This window comes from Eleutherodactylus coqui, chromosome 9, assembly GCF_035609145.1.
Source record: "Eleutherodactylus coqui strain aEleCoq1 chromosome 9, aEleCoq1.hap1, whole genome shotgun sequence".
NCBI classification, from domain to species: domain Eukaryota; kingdom Metazoa; phylum Chordata; class Amphibia; order Anura; family Eleutherodactylidae; genus Eleutherodactylus; species Eleutherodactylus coqui.
In genome coordinates this window covers 157,924,789-157,942,520 of record NC_089845.1, presented here as the reverse complement: position 1 = coordinate 157,942,520, position 17,732 = coordinate 157,924,789, and the positions used below count along the sequence as shown (strand labels likewise).

Here is a 17,732-nt window from a genome sequence, read left to right as displayed (position 1 = left end):
GGGCAGTATTATAGTAGTTATATTCTTGTACATAGGAGGTAGTATTATAGTAGTTATATTTTTGTACATAGAAGGCAGTATTATAGTAGTTATATTCTTGTACATAGGAGGCAGTATTATAGTAGTTATATTCTTGTACATAGAAGCAGTATTATAGTAGTTATATTCTTGTACATAGGGGGCAGTATTATAGTAGTTATATTCTTGTACATAGTGGGCAGTATTATAGTAGTTATTTTCCTGTACATAGGCGGCAGTATTATAGTAGTTATATTCTTGTACATAGTGGGCAGTATTATAGTAGTTATTTTCCTGTACATAGGAGCAGTATTATAGTAGTTATATTCTTGTACATAGGGGGCAGTATTATAGTAGTTATATTCATGTACATAGGGGGGCAGTATTATAGTAGTTATATTAATGTACATAGGGGGCAGTATTATAGTAGTTATATCCTTGTACATGGGGGACAGTATTATAGTAAATATATTCTTGTACATAGGGAGTAGTATTATAGTAGTTATATTCTTGTGCATAGGAGGCAGTATTATAGTAGTTATATTCTTGTATATAGAGGGCAGTATTATAGTAGTTATATTCTTGTACATAGGAAGCAGTATTATAGTAGTTATATTCTTGTACATAGGAGGCATTATTATAGTAGTTATAGTCTTGTACATAGGGGAAGTATTATAGTAGTTATATTCTTGTACATAGAGGGCAGTATTATAGTAGTTATATTCTTATACATAGGGAGCAGTATTATAGTAGTTATATTCTTGTACATAGGAGGCAGTATTATAGTAGTTATATTCTTGTACATAGGGGGCAGTATTATAGTAGTTATATTCTTGTACATAAGGGGCAGTATTATAGTAGTTATATTCTTGTACATAGGGGGCAGTATTATAGTAGATCTGTTCTTGTACATAGGAGGCAGTACTATAGTAGTTATATTCTTGTACATAGGGGGCAGTATTATAGTAGTTATATTCTTGTACATAGGAGGTAGTATTATAGTAGTTATATTTTTGTACATAGAAGGCAGTATTATAGTAGTTATATTGTTGTACATAGGGGACAGTATTATAGTAGTTATATTCTTATACATAGAGTGCAGTATTATAATAGTTATATTCTTGTACATAGGAGGCAGTATTATAGTAGTTATATTCTTGTGCATAGGAGGCAGTATTATAGTAGTTATATTCTTGTACATAGAAGCAGTATTATAGTAGTTATATTCTTGTACATAGGGGGCAGTATTATAGTAGTTATATTCTTGTACATAGTGGGCAGTATTATAGTAGTTATTTTCCTGTTCATAGGCGGCAGTATTATAGTAGTTATATTCTTGTACATAGTGGGCAGTATTATAGTAGTTATTTTCCTGTACATAGGAGCAGTATTATAGTAGTTATATTCTTGTACATAGGGGGCAGTATTATAGTAGTTATATTCATGTACATAGGGGGGCAGTATTATAGTAGTTATATTAATGTACATAGGGGGCAGTATTATAGTAGTTATATCCTTGTACATGGGGGACAGTATTATAGTAAATATATTCTTGTACATAGGGAGTAGTATTATAGTAGTTATATTCTTGTACATAGGGGGCAGTATTATAGTAGTTATATTCTTGTACATAGGAACAGTATTATAGTAGTTATATTCTTGTACATAGGAAGCAGTATTATAGTAGTTATATTCTTGTACATAGGGGGCAGTATTATAGTAGTTATATTTTTGTACATAGGAGACAGTATTATAATAGTTATATTCTTGTACATAGGGGGCAGTATTATAGTAGTTATATTTTTGTACATAGGAGACAGTATTATAGTAGTTATATTCTTGTACATAGGAAGCAGTATTATAGTAGTTATATTCTTGTACATAGGGGGCAGTATTATAGTAGTTATATTTTTGTACATAGGAGACAGTATTATAGTAGTTATATTCTCGTACATAGGGGAACAGTATTATAGTAGTTATATTCTTATACATAGGGGGCAGTATTATAGTAGTTATATTCTTGTACATAGGGGCAGTATTATAGTAGTTATATTCTTGTACATAAGGGGCAGTATTATAGTAGTTATATTCTTGTACATAGGGGGCAGTATTATAGTAGATCTGTTCTTGTACATAGGAGGCAGTACTATAGTAGTTATATTCTTGTACATAGGGGGCAGTATTATAGTAGTTATATTCTTGTACATAGGAGGTAGTATTATAGTAGTTATATTTTTGTACATAGAAGGCAGTATTATACTAGTTATATTCTTGTACATAGGAGGCAGTATTATAGTAGTTATATTCTTGTACATAGAAGCAGTATTATAGTAGTTATATTCTTGTACATAAGGGGCAGTATTATAGTAGTTATATTCTTGTACATAGTGGGCAGTATTATAGTAGTTATTTTCCTGTACATAGGCGGCAGTATTATAGTAGTTATATTCTTGTACATAGTGGGCAGTATTATAGTAGTTATTTTCCTGTACATAGGAGCAGTATTATAGTAGTTATATTCTTGTACATAGGGGGCAGTATTATAGTAGTTATATTCATGTACATAGGGGGGCAGTATTATAGTAGTTATATTAATGTACATAGGGGGCAGTATTATAGTAGTTATATCCTTGTACATGGGGGACAGTATTATAGTAAATATATTCTTGTACATAGGGAGTAGTATTATAGTAGTTATATTCTTGTGCATAGGAGGCAGTATTATAGTAGTTATATTCTTGTATATAGAGGGCAGTATTATAGTAGTTATATTCTTGTACATAGGAAGCAGTATTATAGTAGTTATATTCTTGTACATAGGAGGCATTATTATAGTAGTTATAGTCTTGTACATAGGGGAAGTATTATAGTAGTTATATTCTTGTACATAGAGGGCAGTATTATAGTAGTTATATTCTTATACATAGGGAGCAGTATTATAGTAGTTATATTCTTGTACATAGGAGGCAGTATTATAGTAGTTATATTCTTGTACATAGGGGGCAGTATTATAGTAGTTATATTCTTGTACATAAGGGGCAGTATTATAGTAGTTATATTCTTGTACATAGGGGGCAGTATTATAGTAGATCTGTTCTTGTACATAGGAGGCAGTACTATAGTAGTTATATTCTTGTACATAGGGGGCAGTATTATAGTAGTTATATTCTTGTACATAGGAGGTAGTATTATAGTAGTTATATTTTTGTACATAGGGGACAGTATTATAGTAGTTATATTCTTATACATAGAGTGCAGTATTATAATAGTTATATTCTTGTACATAGGAGGCAGTATTATAGTAGTTATATTCTTGTGCATAGGAGGCAGAATTATAGTAGTTATATTCTTGTACATAGAAGCAGTATTATAGTAGTTATATTCTTGTACATAGGGGGCAGTATTATAGTAGTTATATTCTTGTACATAGTGGGCAGTATTATAGTAGTTATTTTCCTGTTCATAGGCGGCAGTATTATAGTAGTTATATTCTTGTACATAGTGGGCAGTATTATAGTAGTTATTTTCCTGTACATAGGAGCAGTATTATAGTAGTTATATTCTTGTACATAGGGGGCAGTATTATAGTAGTTATATTCATGTACATAGGGGGGCAGTATTATAGTAGTTATATTAATGTACATAGGGGGCAGTATTATAGTAGTTATATCCTTGTACATGGGGGACAGTATTATAGTAAATATATTCTTGTACATAGGGAGTAGTATTATAGTAGTTATATTCTTGTACATAGGGGGCAGTATTATAGTAGTTATATTCTTGTACATAGGAACAGTATTATAGTAGTTATATTCTTGTACATAGGAAGCAGTATTATAGTAGTTATATTCTTGTACATAGGGGGCAGTATTATAGTAGTTATATTTTTGTACATAGGAGACAGTATTATAATAGTTATATTCTTGTACATAGGGGGCAGTATTATAGTAGTTATATTTTTGTACATAGGAGACAGTATTATAGTAGTTATATTCTTGTACATAGGAAGCAGTATTATAGTAGTTATATTCTTGTACATAGGGGGCAGTATTATAGTAGTTATATTTTTGTACATAGGAGACAGTATTATAGTAGTTATATTCTCGTACATAGGGGAACAGTATTATAGTAGTTATATTCTTATACATAGGGGGCAGTATTATAGTAGTTATATTCTTGTACATAGGGGCAGTATTATAGTAGTTATATTTTTGTACATAGGAGACAGTATTATAATAGTTATATTCTTGTACATAGGGGGCAGTATTATAGTAGTTATATTCTTGTACCTAGAGGGTAGTATTATTGTAGTTATGTTGTGTACATTTTTGTCTTTTTATATTTTTATTCTTTGCCAGAGGATTTGATGACTACTTGAGAAATTATAGTTTCATTCAAATAGAAGGCCGTTCTTTCTAAAAAAAATATAAAGATTATATATATATATATATATATATATACATACACACACAAATCATTACTTTGCAGCTTAGATTTCTACTCTGCATTCGATATATACCTGTAATTGTCCTTTTACCTCCTTGACTTGCTTGCACTTTTAGTTCTTCAGCATACTCTCATAGTCAGCTTATGACTAGGCTGACAGCAGCTGAAGACCCTCAGTTTGCTTTCTTGGAATGCACAGATCAGTGCCCTATTTGCCCTTGAAGACCCCCTAGGGCACCTTTTTTTGTGTTTCTGCCGCAGTGTAACAAATTCCTAGTTGACTGAAATATAATTGTCTCCTCCTGCATCGAGCGGTGTAGATATACGATAAATCCTTTTCTCTCCTCCGTGTGGCACATTGAAGGCCTGGTAAAGTTTGAGAGAATCAATAGGAATTCAATAAGGTTGTTTTAGATAGTAGACTCCATTGAGATGAATCGCAGGAAGACAATTTGTTTCCTCTCCTGATATTATAGGTTATTACATTGCATCTTGGTGAAGATTGTGATACCACATTGTCAAGTAATAGATTTATGGCATCAGAAAGTGAAAAGTTTTAACCATTCAGTGGCCCCCAGTTTCATAGACATGGCGGTGTTTGTGGCATACCGGTGGCCATCACCCCTGAGGAAAGCGACATTTATCATTCCCAATGCTACAAACGGAAAAAGATTACTCTATTGACTTCAGATACTCTCCATGGCATACTTTCTATCAAGGTCTGATATACTTCAGCTGGTATTTCCCTCCATTCACCCTGCAAATATCTGGTGAGTTCTCGCAAAGAAAATGCCTTGGTCTATTTACAGTGGTGCAAGGAGCTTTGCCATTTGCTAGCTGAGGCTTGGAAAACATTTCTATGAAGTTTAGAAACATGCTACTCCATTTTCAAACTAGATGGACATACCTGGCTGTGGAGGATGCCCGGGGAACGCCTCTTGTCTGAGTGTGCTGTGCCGACAGTTAGGCGTGGTAGAGGTTCCATTGTGGTCCTGTAATGTTTTATGTGGCATGGTCTCGGTCCGTTGGTTGTAGTGACAAGAACCATGAACACAGGGCTGTACCTCGATACTCTAGACAGTATTGTGCTGCCGACAATGTGGCAATACTCTGAGAATTATCAGCCATATTTCCAACAAGGCAACGCACTTCGCCACAAATCCAATGCTGTTTTACATTGCTTTGAGTAAATGGATGTTCCACAATTGGACTGGCTGCACACAGCCCCGACCTGAATCCTACTGAACATCTTTGGGACGAACTGGAACGTCAGGTCAGGAAATACGAGCAATGTTCATCTTATTTGTCAGAACTTGCCAGACATTTACAGGATGAATGGAGGGAAATATCAGATGAACTGTATCAGGCGTAAGTAGCAAGTATGCAATGCAGAGTACCTGATGTCATTAGCGACAAAGGTAAGTATTAACATATGGCAATAAATACTACTTATGATTCTTGCTCAGGTGTCCAATTACTTTTGGTAAGATATTGTACGTATTAGATGAATGTTGGCCGAACCTGAAAACTGGACGGGACTGGCGAAAACATCTATTGTGCATGGTGGTGTCCTGGCTCTCCCCCAATGACAGATGTTGGGATAAAAAAAGATCAGGCTTGTTAGATTCCAACATGCCTGATCCTCTGTTCTCTCAGGAGATACTATAAGCCATCAGCAGAGGTATCTGGCATTGACTTATCACCCTCTCCTCATGGGGAACACATTCTGAACATCCATGTGTATAGATAGGGCGGCAAGAGAAATAAGTTGGTCAAATGGGCATTCAACTGACAGCTATCTGAAGTGTATGGCCAGCTTCAGTAGCATAGAGCTGTCCCTGTGTTTATGTGATGGAATACCCCATTCCCATTTTTGGTGGTTTTACTAATCCATTAGAAGATAGAAGTATTCATTCATCTATATGTGAAGATTACATGTATTCCTGTAAGAATTTATTAATTAATCTGCAAATATTGATATTTTACTTGGCAGTTTTTCTATGAGGTCATTGATAGATAAATTGAACAGAATGGGGCCTAATACTGAACCCTGTGGCCCCCCACTTGCGACGGTGGCCCAATCAGAGTACGAACCACTTATTACCACCCTCTGCTTTCTATCTCTGAGCCAGTTCTTCACCCAGATACACACGTTTTTCTCCAGACCGAGCTGCCTCATTTTATATATCAACCTATTATGCGGCACGGTGTCAGATGCTTTAGAGAAGTCCAGATATACGAGATTAATAGACTCTTCCAGGTCCAGCTTAGAACTTCCTTCATCGTAGAAACTGATCAGATTGGTCTGACATGATCGACCCTTCATGAACCCATGCTGGTGAGGGGTTATTCCATTGTTCTCCCTGAGGTATTCTAGGATGGCGTCTCTCAGAAACGCCTTGAATATTTTTCCGATTATTGAAGTGAGACTTACCGGCCTGTAGTTACCAGGCTCCCTCCTTGATTCCTTTTTTGGATATTGGAACCACATTGACAATGTGCCAATCCAGTGGTAGAACCCCCATCCCAACAATGTCCCTAAATATAAGAAGTAGCGGTCTGTCTATCATGTCATCTCGTATGACATTTGTTTTTCCTTTGTGAATAAACTTGAGAAAAAACTATTTAATAGATTTGCTCCCCCCCCCCCCCCCCATAGTCTTCTATGGTATCTCCTGCATTATTTCTTAAAGGGCCAGTGCTTTCAGTGAAAATCCTTTTACTGTTTATAAAGTTGAAAAATAGTTTAGGGTTATTTTTGCTCTCTTTGGCGATCAGTCTTTCTGCCTCCTCCTTGGCAGTTTTCATCTTTTCCTTACATTATTTGTTTTTTTTCCCCTGTATGTTTTCAGCGCTTCTTCGCTGCTTTCTTGTTTTAGTAATTTAAACGCTTTCTTTTTTCGCTTATTGCCCCCCTTAGGATGAACACCCATTTGCGGGATATTAATACTGCGATATCGCTGCGTTTTTTTTAACTCGATTGTCAATGCAAGTTTCTAATGTTGAAAATTGATTGCTAGTTTGTGCTTTGCGATTTTTGTTTGATGCGTTTTTAACATAAGAAAGTCCGATTGACAATCACGTGAAAAAAACGCGCAAGAAAAACGCAAGTGTGCAGGAGCCCTAACACTCTTGTAGAGCCACATTGGTTTCCTTCTACTTGTACTTCTTTTATTTTTAAAGGGTATGAACTGCTCACATGAGGTAATTAGGATGTTTTAAACTTCTCCCATTTGTCGTCTGTACTGTTATTTTTGAGTAACATAGTATGTTAGGCTGAAGGGAGACAATGTTGATCCAGTTCAGACTGTTTCCAGCCCCCCCCCCCCTTCCCTACCCCACCCTTGTTGATACAGAGGAAGGCAAAAAAAAAAACAATGAGGCAGAAGCCAATTAGCCCATTCGGGGGAAACAAATTCCTTCCCGGCTCCATAATGGCAGTTAGAATAATCCCGGGATCAATGTTTGAAAGTTGCTACCTGACTATAAGACCCGGAACTACAACCCGCTGGTCACCTAATGTCTATATCCCTTAATATCATAGCATTCTACAAAGACATCTAGTCCCTCTTAAACTCCTTTATGGATTTTGCCATCACCACGTCCTTTGGCAGAGAGTTCCACAGTCTCACTGCTCTTACAGTAAAGAACCCCCTTCTGTGTTGGTGATGAAACCCACTTTCTTCTAGACATAGCAGATGCTCTCTTGTTACCTTTGCAGTCCTGGGTATAAACAGGTCATGGGAGAGATCCTTGTATCGTCCCCCAATGTATTTATACAGAGTTATTTGATCACCCCTTAGCCATCTTTTTTCCAGGGTGAATAAGTCCAACATGATCGATGACTGATCTCATGAAGAACACAATGGACCCCTGACTACAAATAGAACATGATGGATCCCTGATTACATGAACACCATGGACCCCTGACTATAAGGATAACACAATGGACCCCCGGCCACAAAGAGAACATGATGGATCCCTGATTAGATGAACACCATGGACCCCTGACTATAAGGAGAACACAATGGACCCCTGACCACAAAGAGAACATGATGGATCCCTGATTACATGAACACCATGGACCCCTGACTATAAGGAGAACACAATGGATCCCTGACCACTAAGAGAACATGATGGATCCCTGATTACATGAACACCATGGACCCCTGACGATAAGGATAACACAATGGACCCCTGACCACAAAGAGAACATGATGGATCCCTGATTACATGAACACCATGGACCCCTGACTATAAGGAGAACACAATGGACCCCTGACCACAAAGAGAACATGATGGATCCCTGATTACATGAACACCATGGACCCCTGACTATAAGGGGAACACAATGGACCCCCGGCCCCAAAAAGAGAACATGATGGATCCCTGATTAGATGAACACCATGGACCCCTGACTATAAGGAGAACACAATGGACCCCTGACCACAAAGAGAACATGATGGATCCCTGATTACACTAACACCATGGACCCCTGACTATAAGGAGAACACAATGGACCCCTGACCACAAAGAGAACATGATGGATCCCGGATTAGATGAACACCATGGACCCCTGACTATAAGGAGAACACAATGGATCCCTGACCACAAAGAGAACATGATGGATCCCTGATTACATGAACACCATGGACCCCTGACTATAAGGAGAACACAATGGACCCCTGACCACAAAGAGAACATGATGGATCCCTGATTACATGAACACCATGGACCCCTGACTAAAAGGAGAACACAATAGACCCCTGACCACAAAGAGAACATGATGGATCCCTGATTACATGAACACCATGGACCCCTGACTATAAGGAGAACACAATGGATCCCTGACCACTAAGAGAACATGATGGATCCCTGATTACATGAACACCATGGACCCCTGACAATAAGGATAACGCAATGGACCCCTGACCACAAAGAGAACATGATGGATCCCTGATTACATGAACACCATGGACCCCTGACTAAAAGGAGAACACAATGGACCCCTGACCACAAAGAGAACATGATGGATCCCTGATTACATGAACACCATGGACCCCTGACTAAAAGGAGAACACAATGGACCCCTGACCACAAAGAGAACATGATGGATCCCTGATTACATGAACACCATGGACCCCTGACTATAAGGATAACACAATGGACCCCTGACCACAAAGAGAACATGATGGATCCCTGATTACATGAACACCATGGACCCCTGACTATAAGGAGAACACAATGGATCCCTGACCACAAAGAGAACATGATGGATCCCTGATTACATGAACACCATGGACCCCTGACTATAAGGAGACCACAATGGACCCCTGACCACAAAGAGAACATGATGGATCCCTGATTAGATGAACACCATGGACCCCTGACTATAAGGACAACACAATGGACCCCTGACCACAAAGAGAACATGATGGATCCCTGATTACATAAACACCATGGACCCCTGACTATAAGGGGAACACAATGGACCCCTGACCACAAAGAGAACATGATGGATCCCTGATTACATGAACACCATGGACCCCTGACTATAAGGAGAACACAATGGACCCCCGGCCACAAAGAGAACATGATGGATCCCTGATTAGATGAACACCATGGACCCCTGACTATAAGGAGACCACAATGGACCCCTGACCACAAAGAGAACATGATGGATCCCTGATTAGATGAACACCATGGACCCCTGACTATAAGGAGAACACAATGGACCCCTGACCACAAAGAGAACATGATGGATCCCTGATTACATAAACACCATGGACCCCTGACTATAAGGAGAACACAATGGACCCCTGACCACAAAGAGAACATGATGGATCCCTGATTACATGAACACCATGGACCCCTGACTATAAGAAGAACACAATGGACCCTTGACAACACAAGCAACACAATGGACCCCCGACCTCACAGAAAACACAATATACCCTTGACCAGACAGAAAATATGATGCCCCCGACCTCACAGAGAAAATGAGCAGATTTCACAATCCGATGGAAAGAAACAGCAAATGATTTCCCCAAAACAGATGTCCGCTCAAGTCAAGGCTCAGAAGCCAAAAACCGGCTCTGGAGATTTCCAGCCGCTCCTCGTTCTTGGCTCATCCTCTTATGGGATTAATGCAACACTGAAGCTTTAGGAATCAGATGTCACATAAAATAAACCACAGAAACAAACTTCCAAGTCAGATGTGACAGGAAAACGGCTACTCGTAAAAATCTAAACCGTACAGCCGTTAAGGAGCCGTGGAGGATGAGTGACGAGGTCCTGGAGATCATTACATGATGGGGGGTGCGGTATGAGGGGCTTAGATACAGCGGCTCCGCAGACAGGGATTACAGGGATATCTATGTATGTACAGGGATAGGTGGAGGTCTCTATTTACACGGGGTCAGAGAATCGGGCTGATATCGCCCTCATAAACCTTCAAGCAATTGTTTCCCATTCGGTGAGAAAAACGCATGTTGTTGCAATAGTAAAAGGAAAAACGCTCTACACTTGCATGAAAATCGCATTTACAAATCGAATCACAATGGGGGGGGGGGGGGCTCTCATAGGAAATAATAGGAGATTCTGGAGCAGACTCACCCAAAAATCGGATATGCTGCAATTTTTTGTTCTCGAGCCATCGCTGCTAACAAAGAGGAAATCATGTGTAATTTTTGTGCTTCTTACGAAGCACAGAACTCGTGCTTGAAACTCACCCGTGTAAAGACACCCTAAATATATGGAGGTATGCCTGGGGATTAAGGGTACGTTTACACGCACGGATGCCAGCATCACAAGGCAGCCTGAGACTGCTGCCTCAGGCGGCAGCTGCAGGTCCTCAGATGGGCAGCGGGTTCCCACCCGGATGGTAATTATTCTTTATTGGCCATATTAATGGCCGGTGAAAGACAATTGTCACCTATAGCCGGCCGGGCAGCAACTTGACAGGTTCACTTACCCAGTCTGCAGTTCCCCTCCGACCGCTGCTGCTGAGGCCAAGACCCCTGATCTCCTACCCCCCAGCATCTGCGTATGTCCCTCAGCGAGGATACCGTGGGGATAGGTCAGGGGTCACAGACTTGGCACTGACCAGATAGGAGCTGTGGATTGGATGAGCGAAATGCTTGTTCGGTTGATGCCTGGCCAAAGGTCCATGAACACTATTACTACTGGGGCCACTAAGAGGAACACTTACTGCTGGGGCCACTACTGGGGGACCTATTGCTCCGTCCCTTCACACAAGTCTCAATGATTCAAATATGTGTTGGGTGTCTTGTGTATGGGCGCTTTCAATGCCCGAAAATGAGTGGGGTCTTTTTTGGGGTGGGCAGGTGGGGTGACGCCATTTCATACTTGATATGAGGCAGTCTAAAGCCTTGGGGCCCCCTGTTTTTTGGTGCAGATCCACACTAAAATCCAAGTCAAAATGTGCACAGTTTGGTTCAAACGTTGTTGTGCTTTTTGCTGCGGCCCCACATCAAGATCTGCACATTTTACTGCGGAAATTTCCTCTGCGCAAAACCGTAGCATTAGCATCATGTATAAAGGACCAATCGGGCAGATTTTGGCGCAGTTTTGATGTAGAAATGCTGCTGATTTTGTAGCAGAAATGTCCACTGTGGGAAATCCGCAGCACTCCTGCCATGTGTGAGCGCGTCCCTGCCGTGTGTGAGTGCGTCCCTGCCATGTGTGAGCGCGTCCCTGCCGTGTGTGAGTGCGTCCCTGCCGTGTGTGAGTGCGTCCCTGCCGTGTGTGAGCGCGTCCCTGCCGTGTGTGAGTGCGTCCCTGCCTTGTGTGAGCTCGCCCCTGCCATGTGTGAGCGCGTCCCTGCCATGTGTGAGCGCGTCCCTGCCATGTGTGAGCGCGTCCCTGCCATGTGTGAGCGCGTCCCTGCCATGTGTGAGCGCGTCCCTGCCATGTGTGAGCGCTCCCCTGCCATGTGTGAGCGCGCCCCTGCCATGTGTGAGCGCGCCCCTGCCATGTGTGAGCGCGCCCCTGCCAAGTGTGAGCGCGCCCCTGCCATGTGTGAGCGCGTCCCTGCCGTGTGTGAGCGCGTCCCTGCCGTGTGTGAGTGCGTCCCTGCCGTGTGTGAGTGCGTCCCTGCCGTGTGTGAGCTCGCCCCTGCCATGTGTGAGCGCTCCCCTGCCATGTGTGAGCGCGTCCCTGCCATGTGTGAGCGCGTCCCTGCCGTGTGTGAATGCGTCCCTGCCATGTGTGAATGCGTCCCTGCCATTTGTGAGCTCGCCCCTGCCACGTGTGAGCGCGCCCCTGCCACGTGTGAGCTCGCCCCTGCCACGTGTGAGCTCGCCCCTGCCACGTGTGAGCGCGCCCCTGCCACGTGTGAGCGCGCCCCTGCCACGTGTGAGCTCACCCCTGCCACGTGTGAGCGCGCCCCAGCCACGTGTGAGCGCGCCTCTGCCACGTGTGAGTTTGCCCCTGCCACGTGTGAGTGCGCCCCTGCCATGTGTGAGCTCGCCCCTGCCATGTGTGAGCTCGCCCCTGCCATGTGTGAGCGCGCCCCTGCCATGTGTGAGCGCGCCCCTGTCATGTGTGAGCGCGCCCCTGCCATGTGTGAGCGCGCCCCTGCTATGTGTGAGCGCGCCCCTGCCATGTGTGAGCGCGCCCCTGCCATGTATGAGCCCGCCCCTGCCATGTGTGAGCCCGCCCCTGCCATGTGTGAGCCCGCCCCTGCCATGTGTGAGCCCGCCCCTGCCATGTGTGAGCTCGCCCCTGCCATGTGTGAGCTCGCCCCTGCCATGTGTGAGCGCGCCCCTGCCATGTGTGAGCGCGCCCCTGCCATGTGTGAGCGCGCCCCTGCCATGTGTGAGCTCGCCCCTGCCATGTGTGAGCGCGCCCCTGCCATGTGTGAGCGCGCCCCTGCCATGTGTGAGCGCGCCCCTGCCATGTGTGAGCGCGCCCCTGCCATGTGTGAGCTCGCCCCTGCCATGTGTGAGCTCGCCCCTGCCATGTGTGAGCGCGCCCCTGCCATGTGTGAGCGCGCCCCTGCCATGTGTGAGCGCGCCCCTGCCATGTGTGAGCGCGCCCCTGCCATGTGTGAGCTCGCCCCTGCCATGTGTGAGCTCGCCCCTGCCATGTGTGAGCTCGCCCCTGCCATGTGTGAGCTCGCCCCTGCCATGTGTGAGCGCGCCCCTGCCATGTGTGAGCTTGCCCCTGCCATGTGTGAGCTCGCCCCTGCCATGTGTGAGCTCGCCCCTGCCATGTGTGAGCGCGCCCCTGCCATGTGTGAGCGCGCCCCTGCCATGTGTGAGCTCGCCCCTGCCATGTGTGAGCTTGCCCCTGGCATGTGTGAGCTCGCCCCTGCCATGTGTGAGCTCGCCCCTGTGTCGGCATGTTGCCAGAATGCTGAGGGTTTTTTTGCAGCAGAATTGTAGCATTTTAGGGCTCGTTCACACCAACATTTGAGGTTTAGTTCGGAATCTCCATCGCCAAATTTACTTTAAAAGTAAGATGCATGCTGCGCAATTTCGTTATGTAGAAAGCCGAAAGTTTGGCCAGAAACCAAACAACCCCATCTGGCGTCATTCAAACCCATTCTCACAGGGGGCGCTGATTTCCTTCTCCCTAATTGGAGCAAGAATACAGAACCCCCAAGTGCTGATGTGAACGAGCGCCTATAGAAGGCATGCGGATTTTACATCTACAGAATTGCATTCGACGCTGTGTATTTTTACGGTGGGTTTCCCCTCCAAGGCCCGCTGCCCCCCCCCCCTTCCCCCACGGCAGGGGTATGTCCGCACAACGGAGTCTGCGCCTCTAAAAAAAGGTAGATTTTAGGATGTGGATTTTCATGCAATGATGCTGTGGGTCCCCATGTGGGGTATTCCCGTTCAGTAGGGTTAATCCACAGCTCTCCTCATTTGCATATCTGCCTGAGATGGAACCGCATGCCGGGGTCTGCAGCACAACGACAACTTCTTCTGGGGACGCAGGAGGGTTTCTTCTTTACAAAGGGTATAAATGTATACTCTCAGGTACGGGTCGGCCGTGCCGGTGGTGGGGATAGCGAACTTCTGCCTCGGCCTCCACGTTCCTCGGACCTCACGCCTTGTGATTAGCGTCTACCTGCGCCCCTCACAGCCCACCATGATCTGTGGCATCCCAGAAGCCATTGCATCAGTCCGTCGTGACCCGCTACAACATGTGCGGCAGGAACGTGACTACAGGCTCCATGAGTGTCCACTGATAAAGGGGGGCGCACCGACACCTCTGAGGGGGAGACATTTCTGATATTGTGCACCTTTCTGTTTCCATCACATTTCTGTATCTGAGAGCTCTGGGGGGTCACATCGGGGGGCTCAGAAACCCTCTAGTGTAAGGAAAGGCCGCCTTCTCCAGTGAAGTTTTTGCTGCGTTTTTTTAATGTTTTCTTTGGTAAAAGGGACAGGAACATATAAGACACATGTATGATGGTCAGCGGGCGGGCGGCGCTGCTAGTACACAGTATACTGGGTGGGAGACAGCAGCGAGGCATAAGGGGGCACTGACACTCTATCGCCCAATGACCCCATAATCCTGGAGTGTCCGTAGTTGTTGGACCCCCAATACTCAGTGACCCCTGACCCCTATATAGACACAGATCTCTTATATAACACACAGCCCCCATTCCATTGATGGCGGAGCGCGGCCCCTTCCCCAGCGCCGGCCCTGGTTTCCATCCTCGTTAATATTTCCTAGAACTTCTGATCCCACAATCCTATTACTGTCCAGACCTCGTTATTTGGCCGCCGTCCTCCTCCAGACTCACTGATTGTTTGTTCATGGAGCAGATGCTTTACAGGGTCTCCAAGTTCAACCCTTTCTCATCTTCGTATTCAGATGTAGCAGAGCTGGAAGTATTCTGTAACTATGAAGAGATACAATGTAGCAGTGTAACTCTGATAATGTAGTAGATGTGACCTGCAGTCCTATGTAACCCAACAGAGAATGTAGTGATGTGACTGGCAGTCCTATGTAACCCCACAGATAACACAGTCTATAATCGTCTCTGAGGATAGATAATGTAGTAGATGTGACTGGCAGTCCTATGTAACCCCACAGATAACAGAGTCTATAATCTGTCTCTGAGGACAGATAATGGAGTAGATATGACCCACAGTCCTATGTAACACCCCAGAGAACAGTAGTGCGGAGGGGTACGTACAGCCTTATACTGTATGCAGACCCCGTGCTTCTCTTCTGGTCACACTAGTATTCCAGTCACACTCTGCGGTGTTATAACTAGCTGACAATTATAACGCGTCTCCTCCTGTTAGGACTGATTAGACACCTATTAGGCAGTAATCATTTTGCACTCGTGCCTCCCAGGAGCTGCAACGCCATAACAGTGTTTATCCTGAGCTTCCTGATTCACGAATAGAATGCTAGACCTGCAGTGAAGACTGACACCTAGGCAGGACACTATTACATTTTGTCTTTTTCTATTGCAGAATATGGAAAAGGTTCTTGTCCCATCCGTCACGCTGATCGTCGGCTGTGGAGTTTCATCCCTGACGCTTCTACTTCTGATCATCATTTACGTCTCCGTGTGGAGGTGAGCAGATATTTATCTCCTGTGACTTTAATTCACTCAATCCATTCACTCTTTGGGGTAAGCTACATCACAGGGAGTGCAGTACCCTTTCCATCCACCAGGGGGACTGTTGAGAACGTCCTTACTTTTATTGATGATTGTTTAGCCACTCCAGGCTCCTCCTCCTTATTGAGGCTCCTCCCCTCACTCTATAAGTGCTTTATATGTATATATAACATCTTTGGCAGTTTAGTTGCTTGTAGTCTATAATCTTTTTGCCGTAGCCGGAGTCACAGAGAAGAGAGACCACGAATCTCAGACTACCTTACAGAGATCATGGGTGTACCCTAAAGGCTGCCTTCACACAACACCGAATCACTGAGGACGTTCCGTAATGGAAATGCAGTAATTACACTGGATAACAGCAGCGGCCGCTATCACATGAGCGCTGGCAGCAGCCGCTAGTGCTCGCGTTTTCACGACAATTGCCAGGCTGAACCTGCAAGCGCGGGTGCAGCCCGGCAATTAGCGCTATTTCATGAATGTTAACAGGGCTCATATAAAACAGACTTGCAGAGCAGAATTGTGGTGTAAAGCATGGGGGAGAGACCCAGCGGCAGCACAAACGTCTGATCACCACTGATGACTCATAACTGCGCTCTGACGATGCATTTCACTGCTGCAGCACGCAGACGTAGCTCCGCTGATCGTGGGCAACACCCGGGCGCATCATGTGGTTTGAACTGACAAGTGATATAACTGATAATCTACACAAGATACATCTGGATTTTGATGCACAATTAGGGGTCTTCAACACTGGCCGGAACCAGACCGCAGGACGCACGAACACCCGCAGCAAATCCCACACCAAATCTGCAAGTCTAACTACGGATTTTGATGCAGAATTGCAGGCAAGTTTTAAGCCACTTGCAATTCTGCATCAAAGTCCACAGTTAGCCTGCAGACTTTGGGGCAGGATTTACCGCAGCTTTCGGTGCGTCCTGCGGCGTAATTCCGCCCCGTATGAAAAGTCCCTTAAATCATTTTCAATTCCACATCAAAATCTGCAGAGAAACAAGTGGATTGTGATGCAGAATATTCCCTGAGTTGCGGTGCGCCGAAATTCTGCCCCTGTGAAAGATCCCTTAGGCTAGATTGAGAGACGGAATGCAAAATGACACTGAGTGACTCGCGGGTGACATCCTCTGGACTCCTTCCACTTCTTCTCCATCTGTTCCAAACCTTCACAACTTCTCCAGCGAATTCTTGCGTCTGCGCAGTTTTTGGCCCAGACATCTTTGGCTATTCTGAAAATACTAACACCACGCACTGTGTCCCCAGAAAGAAATAGTAATCTACGGTGTGCCCCCTGTAATAAATGATACTACACACCGTGCCCCCTGTAATAAATGATACTACACACTGTGCCCCCTGTAATAAATTATACTACACACCGTGCCCCCTGTAATAAATTATACTACACACCGTGCCCCCTGTAATAAATTATACTACACACTGTGCCCCTGGAAATTATGGCCCCCAATTTAATCAGGCGCCCCCATTCAGGCCTTACCCAAATGCTCGGGTCCGCATTATTCGAGTCGAGCTTTTCGTAAAATTCGAGAGCTCTACTCGAGTAACGAACCCCATTGACTACAATGGGAGACTCGAGCATTTTTGTATGTGGGACGCTGGGTCCCGAGCTTTCTCTCTCTCTCTCTCT

At 44.2% G+C, this 17,732-nt stretch overlaps 1 protein-coding gene across 1 annotated transcript in view; it reads left to right on the top strand.

Annotated features, from left to right (window-relative positions):
• Positions 1-17,732, top strand: part of ADGRB1 (adhesion G protein-coupled receptor B1) — a 651,809-nt gene that overhangs the window by 516,901 nt on the left and 117,176 nt on the right. Inside the window, exon 19 of the mRNA XM_066578727.1 lies at positions 15,927-16,030. Within this exon, the coding sequence (XP_066434824.1) occupies positions 15,927-16,030 (104 nt within the window). The remainder of the gene's footprint in view (positions 1-15,926; positions 16,031-17,732) is intronic.